The sequence below is a fragment of the Rhinolophus ferrumequinum genome, chromosome 8 (genome assembly GCF_004115265.2).
Source record: "Rhinolophus ferrumequinum isolate MPI-CBG mRhiFer1 chromosome 8, mRhiFer1_v1.p, whole genome shotgun sequence".
Lineage (NCBI taxonomy): Eukaryota > Metazoa > Chordata > Mammalia > Chiroptera > Rhinolophidae > Rhinolophus > Rhinolophus ferrumequinum.
In genome coordinates this window covers 9540930-9554082 of record NC_046291.1, presented here as the reverse complement: position 1 = coordinate 9554082, position 13153 = coordinate 9540930, and the positions used below count along the sequence as shown (strand labels likewise).

Here is a 13153-nt window from a genome sequence, read left to right as displayed (position 1 = left end):
ATGAACAATTCTTTTTAAAAATCATGTCAACGTTTTTAAACTTTATTTTTTAAATGATCATATAATACAGTTCATTTTTTCTTTTGATGTACAGTTTTATGATATGTGTAACCATGTCTGTAATAGGATAGAAAATAATCCATCACCCCCCAAAACTCTCTTGTGCTATTTCTTCATAGTCCACTCATCCTACAGTCTCAATCCCTAGCATAGAATGATATTCTCCCTAGTGAACAGTCCTTATTACATTATTATTTGACATTTGTTTTGTTAAATAATCACTGCTGATAGTCTTCTTTCTTCTCCTTTTTGACCTCTCTGAGGCTTTGTATTGAGTTACATAACTACACTGTCATGAATTGTTAAGGGCTGGTGGGGATTACTTTCTGGGCTATTGATTAGTGTCATGTAAATGTAGCCGATTCTTAGAAGAGTTGACGTGAAATCAAGATGAAGCTGAGGTTTGCGACTCACTTAGGGGATGGTATTTTCCACTAAAATTGGGGACTCTACTAGAGCATTGTTATGTTACTTGCTTTGAAATGTAGTCTAGAAATTCAAGGTCTTTTGTGACAGCTGAGTAGCAACTATGCAACTATAAATGGTTCCTGAGTATGCCTGGCATCCTCCGTCCTCCTCCTCCTCTCTGATTGCCATTGGAAAGCAAATAGAGTGTAACAATAGGAGTTCTGGAATGTTCCTGTGTGGGGTTGACCTTTGTATTATTGTTAATCCTTGTCCTCTCTTTTCAGAGACAAGAGATTAAGTTATAACTGGATGGAAACCTTCAAGGATTTAACAGGATTTCCCCCTTCTTCCCCCCTCCCTCATCCTGATCTTTGCACCTCCTCAACCTTAGGGAAAGGCAGGAAGTTTTCCCTGTGGGTTTTCTTTGTGACGACATGATGGGGCAGGTCCATTAACGGGGAAAACCCCACGTGAGAACACGCCTTCTGTGTACATTCCCAATATTTGCTATAAGAAGGGCACTGTAGGCACAGGCTGCTATCCGAACACAGCAGCACTCCCGAGCACTGGGTACCCAGCACTGAGCAGATCTATTCTTTGAACTGAAAATGATGAGCACTAACAAGAGTTTGCTCCTGGCTGCTTTGATGTCAGCACTACTGCTCCATCTCTGCAGCAAGTCAGAAGGTAAGTGTCACTCTTTCTTCTCGCACAGAAGGAAGAACTATTTTCACTTTTCTCTAAGCCTTGAGCTTACCTGGGGGTCCCTAAAGGATGGAAGCCTATTAGAAAGTCTTCAAAAGGGCATAGTGGGAGTTGTCAGCTCATTGGTGAGTGAAAGATGGAAAGGTTACTGCTGCTGATCAGGCTTTCCTCTCTGCTTTCAATAGCAGATTTGGTGGGGGGAGGCTCAGAGAGACCCCTGAAGTCCAGAATAGGGCCAAAGTGCTATTTCTGGGAGTCATGTAAATTGGGTAACATTATCAGTGAATGGGGCCATTCTGGAATGTAAGGAACACTCTTATTTCCCCAACTTTCTCACTTCCCAGCTAAGTAGTTTGAGTAAAGTTCAAAATTCATTCTTCTGGGGATGGGGTATGACACCTGACTTCTTCATCCATGGAAGGCCTCCGACATCACCTCCCAACTTTGTGATAACATTTATCCCTTACCTTATTGCAGGTTATAATTTAACTTGGAGGACTGTCCAAGAATTGTTTTATTGCTGTAAGAATGCATCACTTTTATCAATAGGTGCATTTCTAAAAATGCACGTGCTGACCTTTGGTGAACAAAATTAAAATGCTCATTAACTAATATTACAATTTCAAAATGCTTTAGTTGTAGCTCCTATAAAAACAGTTTTTATAAATCACATTTTCCTTTGTAACTTCTTGTCCTTCGTCTCCTCTCAATACTCAGTAACCAGATAATAGACGAAAATCTGCTAATTTATTCATTTTCTGAATTTGCAAAATTATCTATAATAGTTTCTTCAAGTGGGAAGTACTCATATTCTTGAGTGATTATAGTGAACTGGAATAAAAGTCAGTTTGTGTTTCTTACTAAAGATATTCCTTTTATGAGAAGTCACATGCTTGTAAACCGTATTATTGAACCAAAATTTCCCCACACACAAACTACTTTTTTTAAGAGAACTGGAAACTATGTTAAATTGGGTTTCAAAGACATTGAAACACTTCCTCTAAATAGTTTATTTACCATATAAATCAGATTCTAGGTTTTCCACAACTTCAAGTAGTTTCATAATACCTGTTACAGATTAGTTCATTCATGTGCACTCAATACTTATTTCTTTTTAGCAGCAAGCAACTTTGATTGCTGCCTTGGATATAGAGAGCAAGCCCTTCATCCCAAAATGATCGTGAACTACACAGAGCAGCGGGCCAATGAAGCTTGTGACATCAATGCAATCATGTAAGTTATTGATTGAATTTAATTCAGTTGTATCAGGAGTACGTAGGAATGTTAGGAATAAAAAGTTTTTGTTTTTTTTGAGTTTCATTCAGAAATAACTAATGTGGCAAAGATAGCTTTGTTTTATTAGCACATAGCTACTTCAAAGCTCTCTTTAAATAGGACTGGAATAAGGCAAAAGTTTCATCTTTTTAAAAAAGGAACATGGTTAAGGGCAAAAATCACTTTCTAAGGTAAACATATAGGCTACTAAAATGCTCTCAGGAAAATATGGAAAACATAAACTTTAAAATGAGTGTCTTCTACCAGAAAATGGTTGAGGCTATAAGTAAAAACTCTGAGTAACTGTACTGCCACATATAAGATTCTTGATTTTCATAGGACATTATACTTTGGAACAATCTTTTTTCTTTCTTCTTCTTCTTCATTTTTTAAAAAATTTTGTTTCACCTCTAAAATAAATGAGATGTTTAATATGTTGAATAATCAATTGGAATGTGAAATTTCCATTGCATGTTCTGTGAAAAAGCCATTTAAAAGCTTTCTAAACTCAAATCAAATTTTCTGATTTTTCAGCTTTCACACAAGGAGAAAATTAAATGTGTGTGCGGATCCAAAGAAGAAATGGGTGAAACACGTTTTGCGCATACTCAGGTAATGAGCACCCACCATCTATTAGCCTCTCTCCAAAAATGGCAGCAAGAGCAGAGTGTCGAGTGCAGAGTGGTGCATCCTTGCCCTGCTGGAATTCTTTAGCCTAAGCACTGTGGAATTTTTAAAAGGGAAATTTTAGTTGGAACATCAAAAATTCATTTTTTCCCACTTATATATATATATTTTTTAATTTAGTGATTTCTTTGCATGATGGATTAGGTTGCTCAATGCATTTGACAGTCACTAGCTGTTTGATTCTTGTTGCAAAATGCCTCCTTTTTATATAATTTACAGATTACCTCACACTTGTTAAAAACTGAAAAATAAACAGTTAGAAAAGAGATCAATGATTTGATTTACATTGATGATGATAGAGAGTAACTTTTTATCAATGGACAGAAGTCACCTGACACCAGGGGGCCATAGACACAGAATTTGAAGACGCAACATCAGTGTTCATGTCCTGTTTCTGTCACTAGCTAACTGAATTATGCTGGGCAAGGCTCTTCCTCCCTGAACCTTGATTTCCTCATATGGGCTCTGAGCTGCTTTGCATCCTGAGATAAGATTAGGGGTTGACACATAGTCTTTAGGTACCAAAGCCATTCCCGCCAGCCAGTCACCCTATTTTTGCTTATTTGTTTCTTCTTCTCTTTACAGCTTCAGAGCAAAGAAGATGTGAAAACGGATGCTTTCTGGAATGGAATTGGACACAGCCCAAGAACAAAAGGAACCTAGCTGGAGTTGGTGGTTTTACTTGCACATCTTTTCGGGTTTAGCACTTACCTGATCTGTGCCTTATTGGACTTGTCCAATTGATGAAGTTGATTCATATTGCATCATAGTTTGCTTTGTTAAGCATCGTACTACAGTCAAGCTCTATTTTATGTTGTTATTTATATACGTGGGGTTTTTGTATGTATGTGTTTTGCTATTTAATACTAACTTCCCATAAGCTCTTTGGGTTAGTGTATGGTATAAGATTTTGTTTGGAGAAATAGGATTATATAGACTTTATTGTAAGCGGCAGCTCTGTGTAAGAAAACTATTTAACATTCTTCTGTTTATATATTTTTATTTCCTAAATTGGTATAATTACCTGTAAAAGAGAAAAATGATGAGGAAAATAAATATTGAAAGTAAAGAACCAAAAATCGTTTGTTGCTTGACGTCTATAGCATTTAAGATGTATATTAAAAAGAAAGCTATAGGAAATATAAAAATTTTCTGAGAAATTGTATTCACCATTTACTTCTGCCTAGCTGTGCCCTTTATCACTGTCCCTCATCATCCTGGCCTTCATTCCATATGAATCATAATGGAAAGCATAATGTTATCCAAAGTCATCCAACCCAAAATTTAGAAAGATAACTATAGTGAGATCCATAGGTCAGTGTTTATTGACATAAAACTTTAAAATAAAAAGTTGCACCCATCATTTCAAAAACGCCTTGAGAAATTACTTAGTCTGTCATTTTGTCACCAGCCAGGGACCAGGAATGGGTGTCTCAGCACAGGAACATTACTTCAAAAGTGCTGCTGAGTCATCTCAGCTGTTTCCAAAAAAGAAAGTGACTGTGCAGTATGTTCTTAGAACTGGAGAGCCTCACTAACCAGAGGGGAGGTTTCAAATGTGTGACAGCTCGCAAGAACCCAGAAAGAGCCCAGGCAAAAGAACCCAGCCAGTGTAGTCATTGTCACAACCTTCACGTACCAAAGTTCACACGGGGCCTTGACAGCGCTTGGGACAGTCTGCCTCAGATTCCGGAAGCCACTGGAAAGATCACTAGAGGCAGACATGCTGATGAAATGACGCAGATCAAGACACAATCCATGAAGCAGGGCAGTGATGGGTCATTGGTGGAAAGTCAAAATGTAAGTGACTCAATAAGCCCTAAAGGTATCTCTGTGCTCAGGACTAATAATAACGTTGACTCATCAGGGAAAGTATGCTCCATAACTTGCTTGTTCATTCATCAAACATGACTGTAGTACCTATCATATGGCAGGTACTGAGCCAGGTGAAGTTTGAGATACCAAGAGATAAAGTGAGGACTTTGTCTTGGCTCCCGTGTAATTAGGGCTGAGCAGTGTGGTGAGAGGGAGGAGACGACAAGTCAACCAGGTATTACAATAGGTGGTGGTTAGCACTTGAATAAAGAAAGTCACAGGGTGCAATAAGGCATCAGTTGTGAGAGCTTCCAGAAGAAAAAGATATTTGGTTGAACCATAGTTCTTGAACTATGAAGATGGCAATTGTATATAGTTTATCCCAATACTTGAGCTGAAGTGTGAGGGGCCAGTGGGGCCACCCAGTTGAAAAGGGGCAACAGGAGGTGTTTTGAAATATCTACGGGCATATTTTATTTGTCACAGTGTCTGAAGGTGGGATGCTACAGGCATTCAGTGGGCAGGAGACAGGGATGTAAAACCCTATTAGAATGTACAGGATAGTCTTGCACAGTAAAAAAATATCCCACCCAAAATGTCAGTCATGCCCATCGATTGAGCAACACTGGATGAAGCAGAACGTATACAAGGAGCGGGGGTGAGGGAGGAGTCATTGAAGATTAAACAAAACTGTTACCTCAACCAAGTATAGTGGTTTGAACTTGAACATGGAAACACTGGGAACTATTAAAAGAAAAAAAATCAAAGCAGGAAGAACAGGAGGTGGGATGGAAGATGGAAGCAGAGGTTACCAGCGAGAGCTACAATGAGCAAAGCGACAAGTGGTGACCTTCAGTTAAACCACGGCAAAAGAAAGGTGCAAAGGAGATGGGTTTGAGATTCCTGAGGATCATCTTAGACTACCCTGCTCCCCACCCACACCGGTCACCCTCTCTTGTAACAACTCTGCCAAAGAGGGCCATTGACTACAGAGAGGCCTCAACAGGTGAGCCTGGCAGAGCCAGAAAACGAGCACGTTTTGTTAGTGCTCTGAAGGTGTCTGAATCTTTTGGGACCAGGAGTACTAATAACTATTAGCTGAGTTTCTGGAGACTGAAACTTCTAGGCCAGAATACCAACTTATTAACCACAAGGAAAACAGCCCAGTGCCAAGTGCATGGACATCAGATTCAATACATATACATATATTTAATACAGGGGTTTTTAAAAACACAAGAACGATTGCATTACCATAGATTAAGAGATCACTGAATTCTTAATATCATCAAATATCCAGCCAATGTTCGAATCTCCCAGTGTGTTTCAAAAAAAGTTTGTTTTTATTTGTTTTTTTGGCAGTTGATTTGTTTGAATGAAGATCCAAAGTCCATATACTACATTTGTTTGTTTCTTTTTACCTATAATCTATGTTTTTTACCATTATCCTCACCCACTCTCTTTTTCCTTTGCAATTTATGTTTTGGACAAACTAGGATATTTGTTCTGAAGTTTTCCACCTTCTGGGTTTTGTTAATTGCATTTCTGTGGTGTCACTTAGCATGTCCCCTACTCCTAGTTAGAAATAGAGGTTTGGCTGAAGCTTGATTGGGGAAGGGGACAAGACCACTTTATAAGTGGCACTGTGCCCCACGCGTATAAATTTGCCTAAAGCGAAGCCAGCTACAGGAGTGAAAGGAGACACTGAACCTGTGCCAAAGTCTTCAAGGAATGTGAAGGACTGACCAAGACCTTGAATTCACAACTGGAGGGAGGGAAAGTACATGCTCATATATGTACTTCAGAGGAGGTGATGGGCAAGCTGTGTAGGAAAGGAGACGTGCCATCAAGGAAGCAAAAGAAGGCTGGTCTCTACCCGCTCCCGGCCCTGTGGTTGTCTTAAGAAGACCATACGGGAAGTGATGTTCTGGCCGTAGACTCAGGTTTCAACGGAGGCAAGGAGATAGGGGAGTGGAAGGTAGAAGAAGTGGGAAGAGTTGCCAGAGCAGGATGTCATGAAGATGAGTTGGAGGCATACGTCAGTATTGGGATGGCCGCATGAGAAGTATGAAAAAGGACCGATGAATGCCAGGGTTTGGGTTTGGGTGGTAATCGTGTCATTTGTAGTATGTAGACTATTCAGCATTCTGTGTAAGACCACTAACGTATTATCTCATTTAAACACGAGGTAGGTACTGTTTCTATGCCACTGAGTGAATAGAGAAACGGAGGGTCAAGGGAATTAAGGAATTTACCGAAGGTTACGCAGACTTTACAGATATGGTGGAACTAGTTGGTCTCAGAGTCTCAAACAGGCGTCTGGCAGAGAGGTGCTTCTGTGTCAACGGAGCCAGCCCCAGCTGTGGTGTCTGATGCTCTTTCATGTTGGCTCTTTGGTTGGTTCTTTTTCATTTTCATGGTCATCTGTATGCGCTGCTGTTTTAGGAGACCTCAAAGGGTTCGAATACAGAACATTTTAGACTTTTTTTTTGGTATCAAAAAACTTAAGCAGTTTGTTTCTTTTAAGGAATGAGCTTCATTTGTGATGTGAGTATCTTCTTCCTAGCAGTGCCAGACTCACATCACATTGTTGTGCTTTTCTTTCCTGTTACATCACAGTTTATTGAATAAAAGTTATGTTATTTCCCACTCACTTATTCAATCCCCAGATACTGAGCTCCTCATAGGTGTCAGGCATGGTTCTGATGACTGCAGAGAAATGCTTTCACGTGACTTATAGAAGAAGAGACAGAAATGAACAGGTCACCAAAGAAATGTACAACGTGAAATAAAAATCAAGTCAGGTAAAAGGATAGAGATTGGGGATGGAGAACTTCTCCATATCTGTGAAGGGACTGTAACTATTTATTCTCTTTCAGAAATGATGCTGATATCTTCCCCTTGGCTGACAAAGGAGCCTAGATCAGGTAAGAAAGACAAGTGTGATTAATCTTGCCCAGGAGTGTGGTCTTATTTTTCTGCGATAAAATGAGGTCTGTGGAGGACTAGGTCTTGGTTTACTCTGACTGAAGTGTTGGTCATGAATTGGAATCCCGAAGATGGTAAACTATTCTTCACTGGATTGACTTTTCCATCAGCTCTCGCATCCAATAGGGAGCTAACCCAAGTTAGAAAAACTTACTTCTGACTGTGATTTGGTGATTTAATTAGCACACAGCAACATTTTTTTTTTTATATATCCATAGAGTTTGGTGATTTTACAAGTTATTTTCTTTCTACAGCTCTGATTCAGTTGACACAGATAAATAATGTTTATGAACAAATCTGCTACAAGAATGTAGTTACAGAAAATGCTGCCATGCTCGAGCCTGGGACCACATAGTCTTCATTCTTTTAATCATTAGAATCAAAGCGTTTTTTTTTTTTAACAGTAAATGGGCACAAGTTTAAAAAGCTAGCATGGAAAACCTTTTTTCACTTTTCTTTTCTCTGCTTTCCTCCTCCTTCACTTGAATATCAATAATCTTATCAGGAATATAATACGTTTAAATCCACCTAAATTTCAGGTGATGAGGAACGTGCTGGATTTAGATTCATTCAGACTCAGGGCATAATGAGCTTTTAACCTTTGGAGGCCTAAACCTAGGGGAGACAAGAATTACTGGGTTCCTGTCATGAAATCTAGAGGTTGACGCAGGTAGGTACAGGATCCAAAGACTAAGGGTCTGTTATAGGCTGAATTGTGTCATCTCCTCAAAATTTACATGTGGAAGCCCTAACCCCCATTCCCTCAGAATGAGACTGTCTATGGAGACAGGGTATTTGAAGAGAAAATTGAGGTTAAATGAAGTCATGAGGGTGCGCCCTAATCCAACATGACTGCTGTCCTTATGGGAAGAAGAAGACTAAGGCACAGAGGGAAGACTATGTGAAGACCCAGGGAGAAGATGGCTGTCCACATGCCAAGGAAAGAAGAAGAAACCTCAGAAGAAACCAACCTTGCTGACCCCTTGATCTTGGACTTTCAGCCTCCAGAACTGTGAGAAAATTAATTGTGTAAGACCCCAGCCTGTGGTGTTTGTTCTGGCAGTCCTGGCCGAGGAATACATGGGCCCTAATGAGCAAATGGACACTGAACTTGAGTCCTTTGGGATTTTGCACAGGTATTCAGAAACTCATTCTTAACATGGTTCATAAAACCACGTTTTTGCACAAGATGTTCAGTTCCCTATGTGAATTCTTCTGCCACAGACGTTTTCTCCGGTCCATCCTAGCCCTGCTATTGGGATAGAACTAGTTTATGGAGTGGAATAGTCCTGGCAAAACTTAATTAATGAATGTCCCTTCCCACCTGAATTGTCTGGCAGCAATTTATTCACATCTCAAGGCAGAAGCTGTCACACGCGATTCTTACCTGAAAAATGTAAACGGTGTCTGTCATTGTGTCCTCACATCCCGTCCTCAATAGTGGAAGAGGCAGGATGCTCTCTCTTCTGTCTCACGGCACCCCAATGGCCTGCCCTTGGTTTAATGTGTGTAGGGTAGAGGCTTCAAATAGAAAAGTCAGGTGGCATCTGTCACTAATAAAATCAAGTGTTAATCAGTCACACTGATTGCCTTTGCCTTTTGTCGTGTGTCCCCGTGGCTCCCTGGATTCTGCATGTCAGGTGCAATCTCATCTGGCCCAGAAGTTGTGTTTCACTTTTTTTGGGGATTCCTGGGGTGAAGCTTTCCCTCCCTTTGCCTCTTCCTGCTGCCACTGCACGACTCAGCTCAAGTCTCACCTTGTCTGGGCTCACATGGGCCTGCCTTTCCTCTCCTCCCCACCCTACTGTAAAAATCATCTGGACAATCTCTACATGTGAATCCAGCCTGCAAATGGTGGAAATGTGTGAAGTAAAAGTGTGTTTTCTGTTTTACCACTAAGGGGTGGGGGAGGGGGAGGGACGGAGGGGAAAGGTTGTGTGTATGTGTAAAAATCTTGTCCTCCCCAAAACAAACTAAAAAGAGCCTGACAAACAAAAACTCCTAAATCCCCCAAAAAAACTAAAAAGAACCTGACAACAAAAAATCCTTGTGGGGACAGAGCCCCAAAAAGCAGTTTCCAGACTCTCGGCCTCACATAGAAAGGTGCTGGCTCAGGTAGTAAATGGCCATCGACTGTGATTGGATGGTCATCAGCTGCAACCAGTGAGCCATTAGGCACTAATATAACTGCCGTGGCTAGGCTAGCAGAAAAGGGGGAGCTAGCAAGGAGATGGTGGCTGAGCCTGCAAGCGGCACAGTGAGGGTTGAGAATTGTGTGGCTCCTGCTTCCTGTGTCTCCAACCCAGCTGCCAGTGAGAGTATAGTGGTGTGACTCCCCTACCTATGGCTCCGTGGGTGTTCCTTTTTGGCCTCACCATGTCCTGCGTTCTTGTGTGGGGAGCGGGACCAGAGACCCCGCAGGCCGCCCTGCATGACAATCCTAAATCGCACATTTTAATCTACAATTGGGAAGGAGAAAGAGACTTTATTAAAAAACCCCCCCTAAAAGCACTGTCTGTACTAGAAATGCTATGGCAGTTAAGGGAACGGCCCTGAGCACCACCAGGAACTTGCAGAAGGCATCCACGTTCAGGAAACACAGGAGCTGAGCCTGTGAGGATATGTTTCAGGCGGGGAGAAGGACATGTGTGCACCAACACACATGGGCTAGTGTGTGTGTGTGTGTGTGTGTGTGTGTGTGTGTCCTGTTTCTTTCATATCTTCTCCTCTGATTATTTAAAATATATTTTTAAACAAAATGTAGCTGGAAAACAAACACACATACAAACAAAACCCCAATTAGCTACACTCTTTCCCCAAACCCCACCTTGAGATGACGACTGTTCTCTGTGTTGCTCAGTCTTGTCAGTTCATCTGTCTCCTTATTTGCCAATCACTCAAGGTCAAAACCCCCAAAGCCACCTGACTCCTTCCTTGTCCTTAGCATCCCAGCCCCACTGCTGGGCAGGAACCAATCCTGATGGTTAGAGTTTGTAGGAGCCATGCCTCAGCTCTTTGTCTCCATTCTCACACCCTTGCTTTCCTTTTGCAATTCTCACATCCTAAGAAGTTTTCTAGCCTCTACTTTCTTTTTATTTGAACACTCCTTGTGTGTAATGGTATATGAATTTTACCGTTCTTTAGATTATAAATTGCCCCTGGGTCTCCATTACCTATGAAGTCCTCAGCCTGGGATGAAGGGCCCTCCATGATTTGGTGCATCCTGCTTCTTGGAGTAACTCATGTGTTCTTCCCCACACTCTAAGCACATTGGCTTGCTGTCCATGGCTTGGTCACTTTTGCCATTTTCTGTTTCCACATCTCTCTCTATAGCTTCACTCAGAATGCTGCCTTCACCCCTGTCTAGATCAAGACCCAGCTCCCGTGCTTTCTCCAACATGGACCATTCCCAGATCAGTGTAGCCAAAGCTGCTCTCTCATCCACGGCACACGGTGTCTTCCGCAGTGATGGAGCATGTACCTCGTTCTCCCATGCACTATACCTACCACCCCCATATGCTTCATCTGTCTCTACACCATGCCAGGCTCTCCTGGAGAGGAAGAGCATCACATTGTTTCTACCTCTTTGCATTTCCTACAGCTCCTAGCATCGGGTCTTGCACCTAGAAGGTGCTCTTTGGACAACTTTGAATGGCTAGGAAAAGTACTTGATAATTCCCGGAGAGAATCAGCATTCATGCACGATTGGTGGAAGTATAGCTTGATACATTCTAAAGGCATTTTTTCAGGATGTGTCAAAAGCCTTAAACATGTGCACATGTTTCACAGTATCTCTATTTTCTGGGAATTTATCCTAAAGAAACGATAACATATGCATAAAAATGTATGGGTAAAGTTGCTCATGACGGTGTTTAAAGAGGAACAATGAAAATATCCAACGAGGAAGGATTATTTTAATAATTATGGCTGTACATGTGTGGATACTCAGTATACCCATGCATAGTTTTTAGCTGATACCACTTAGCACTGTTAAAATGATCAGAATACTTCTCCACTGATTAGTAAAGTTACACTGCCTTGCACCTCCAATTACCATCCCAGCTCCTTCCCCAGACTACCCAGAATTCCTCACAATCCAGAAGCTAAAGGGGTTACTGCCTCAAGCAGCAGGATCCTGCACATAGCGACAATGAATATCCCTCTGTCATCCGTGATGCTCCTGTTTCTACATGGCTGGCCCCTTCTTGTCCTCTACCTTGCAGCTCTAATATCCCCTGGGCAGAGAGGGCTCTTCTGGCTACCTGACCTGAGTTAGTCCTCCCAGTTATTATGTCACAGCACCTTGTAAATACTTAGATATGTTGGCAAGTAATTAGTGCCTCTGTTTTCACATTTATAAAATGGGGGTAATTCTAGTATTTGCCCCGTAGGGTTGTTATGAGGATGAAATGAGTTTATACTTGGAACCGTACCTGGTACCTAGTAGGCACCCCAATGTTATCATTCCTGACACTTATGCTGATTGTAATTATTTTATTCATTTGTGTATCAGTGAGCTGGTTTCTTGACCATCTCCTGCTATTGTAACATAAGTTCGTTAGGACACAGATATTTTCTTACTTCTTATTACTGTATCCCCAACACCTAAAACGTTGTCTGCACATAAGGAATTCTCCATAAATGATAACTAAATGAAATTATTTCTGTAAAATGCCAGTCAGACATGTGTTCAGAATATATGTGCATATACTCAGAGAAGGTCTATAGGGAAAAAGTAGTATTTATAGTATAATCTTAAATATTTTAGAAAAATATATATGTATATGCATAGGGAAAAAATGAAAAGGGAAACATCAATCTGATAATTTTTATTAATTCTAGGCTTTGGGATAATGGGTAAATTTTGTTTTCTTCTTAACATCATTTTTTATTTAAAAATATTTCCTACCATGTACGTATATTAATTTCATAATCAGAAAAAGTCTTTAGAAAAGAACACAAAAGTTTTGATGGAATATCTGGGCTTGTTAAAGTAGCCCCCTGGTTTCATCTGAGTTAGTTAAAAATAGAAATGCACAGAGATTCTGACTTACTAGGTCTAGAGTGGGGTCGGAGAATCCTTACTTCTACAAGTGCCCAGCTGATTCTTATGATTAAGTAAGTTTGGTACCTGGGGAAAGTCCATGGGAGAGGGAACGGGCTTGCTCATCTCTATGGAGGACAGGATCAACCTATAGAAGTCCTGCCTATCTGGAGT

General features: G+C 40.9%; 1 protein-coding gene across 2 annotated transcripts; it reads left to right on the top strand.

The window, feature by feature from the left end:
- Nucleotides 1-990: 990 nt before the first annotated feature.
- CCL20 (C-C motif chemokine ligand 20) lies at nucleotides 991-4169 on the top strand. Of its 2 annotated transcripts, none has more exons than XM_033112663.1 (4): nucleotides 991-1155; nucleotides 2295-2406; nucleotides 2983-3060; nucleotides 3721-4169. In XM_033112663.1, the coding sequence occupies exons 1-4, from the start codon at nucleotides 1077-1079 to the stop codon at nucleotides 3740-3742; spliced, it is 291 nt and encodes a 96-aa protein (XP_032968554.1). In that variant the 5' UTR covers nucleotides 991-1076; the 3' UTR covers nucleotides 3743-4169. The 2 variants fall into 2 exon arrangements, with proteins under 2 accessions (XP_032968554.1, XP_032968553.1); XM_033112662.1 differs by having other exon boundaries at nucleotides 2292-2406.
- Nucleotides 4170-13153: the final 8984 nt, after the last annotated feature.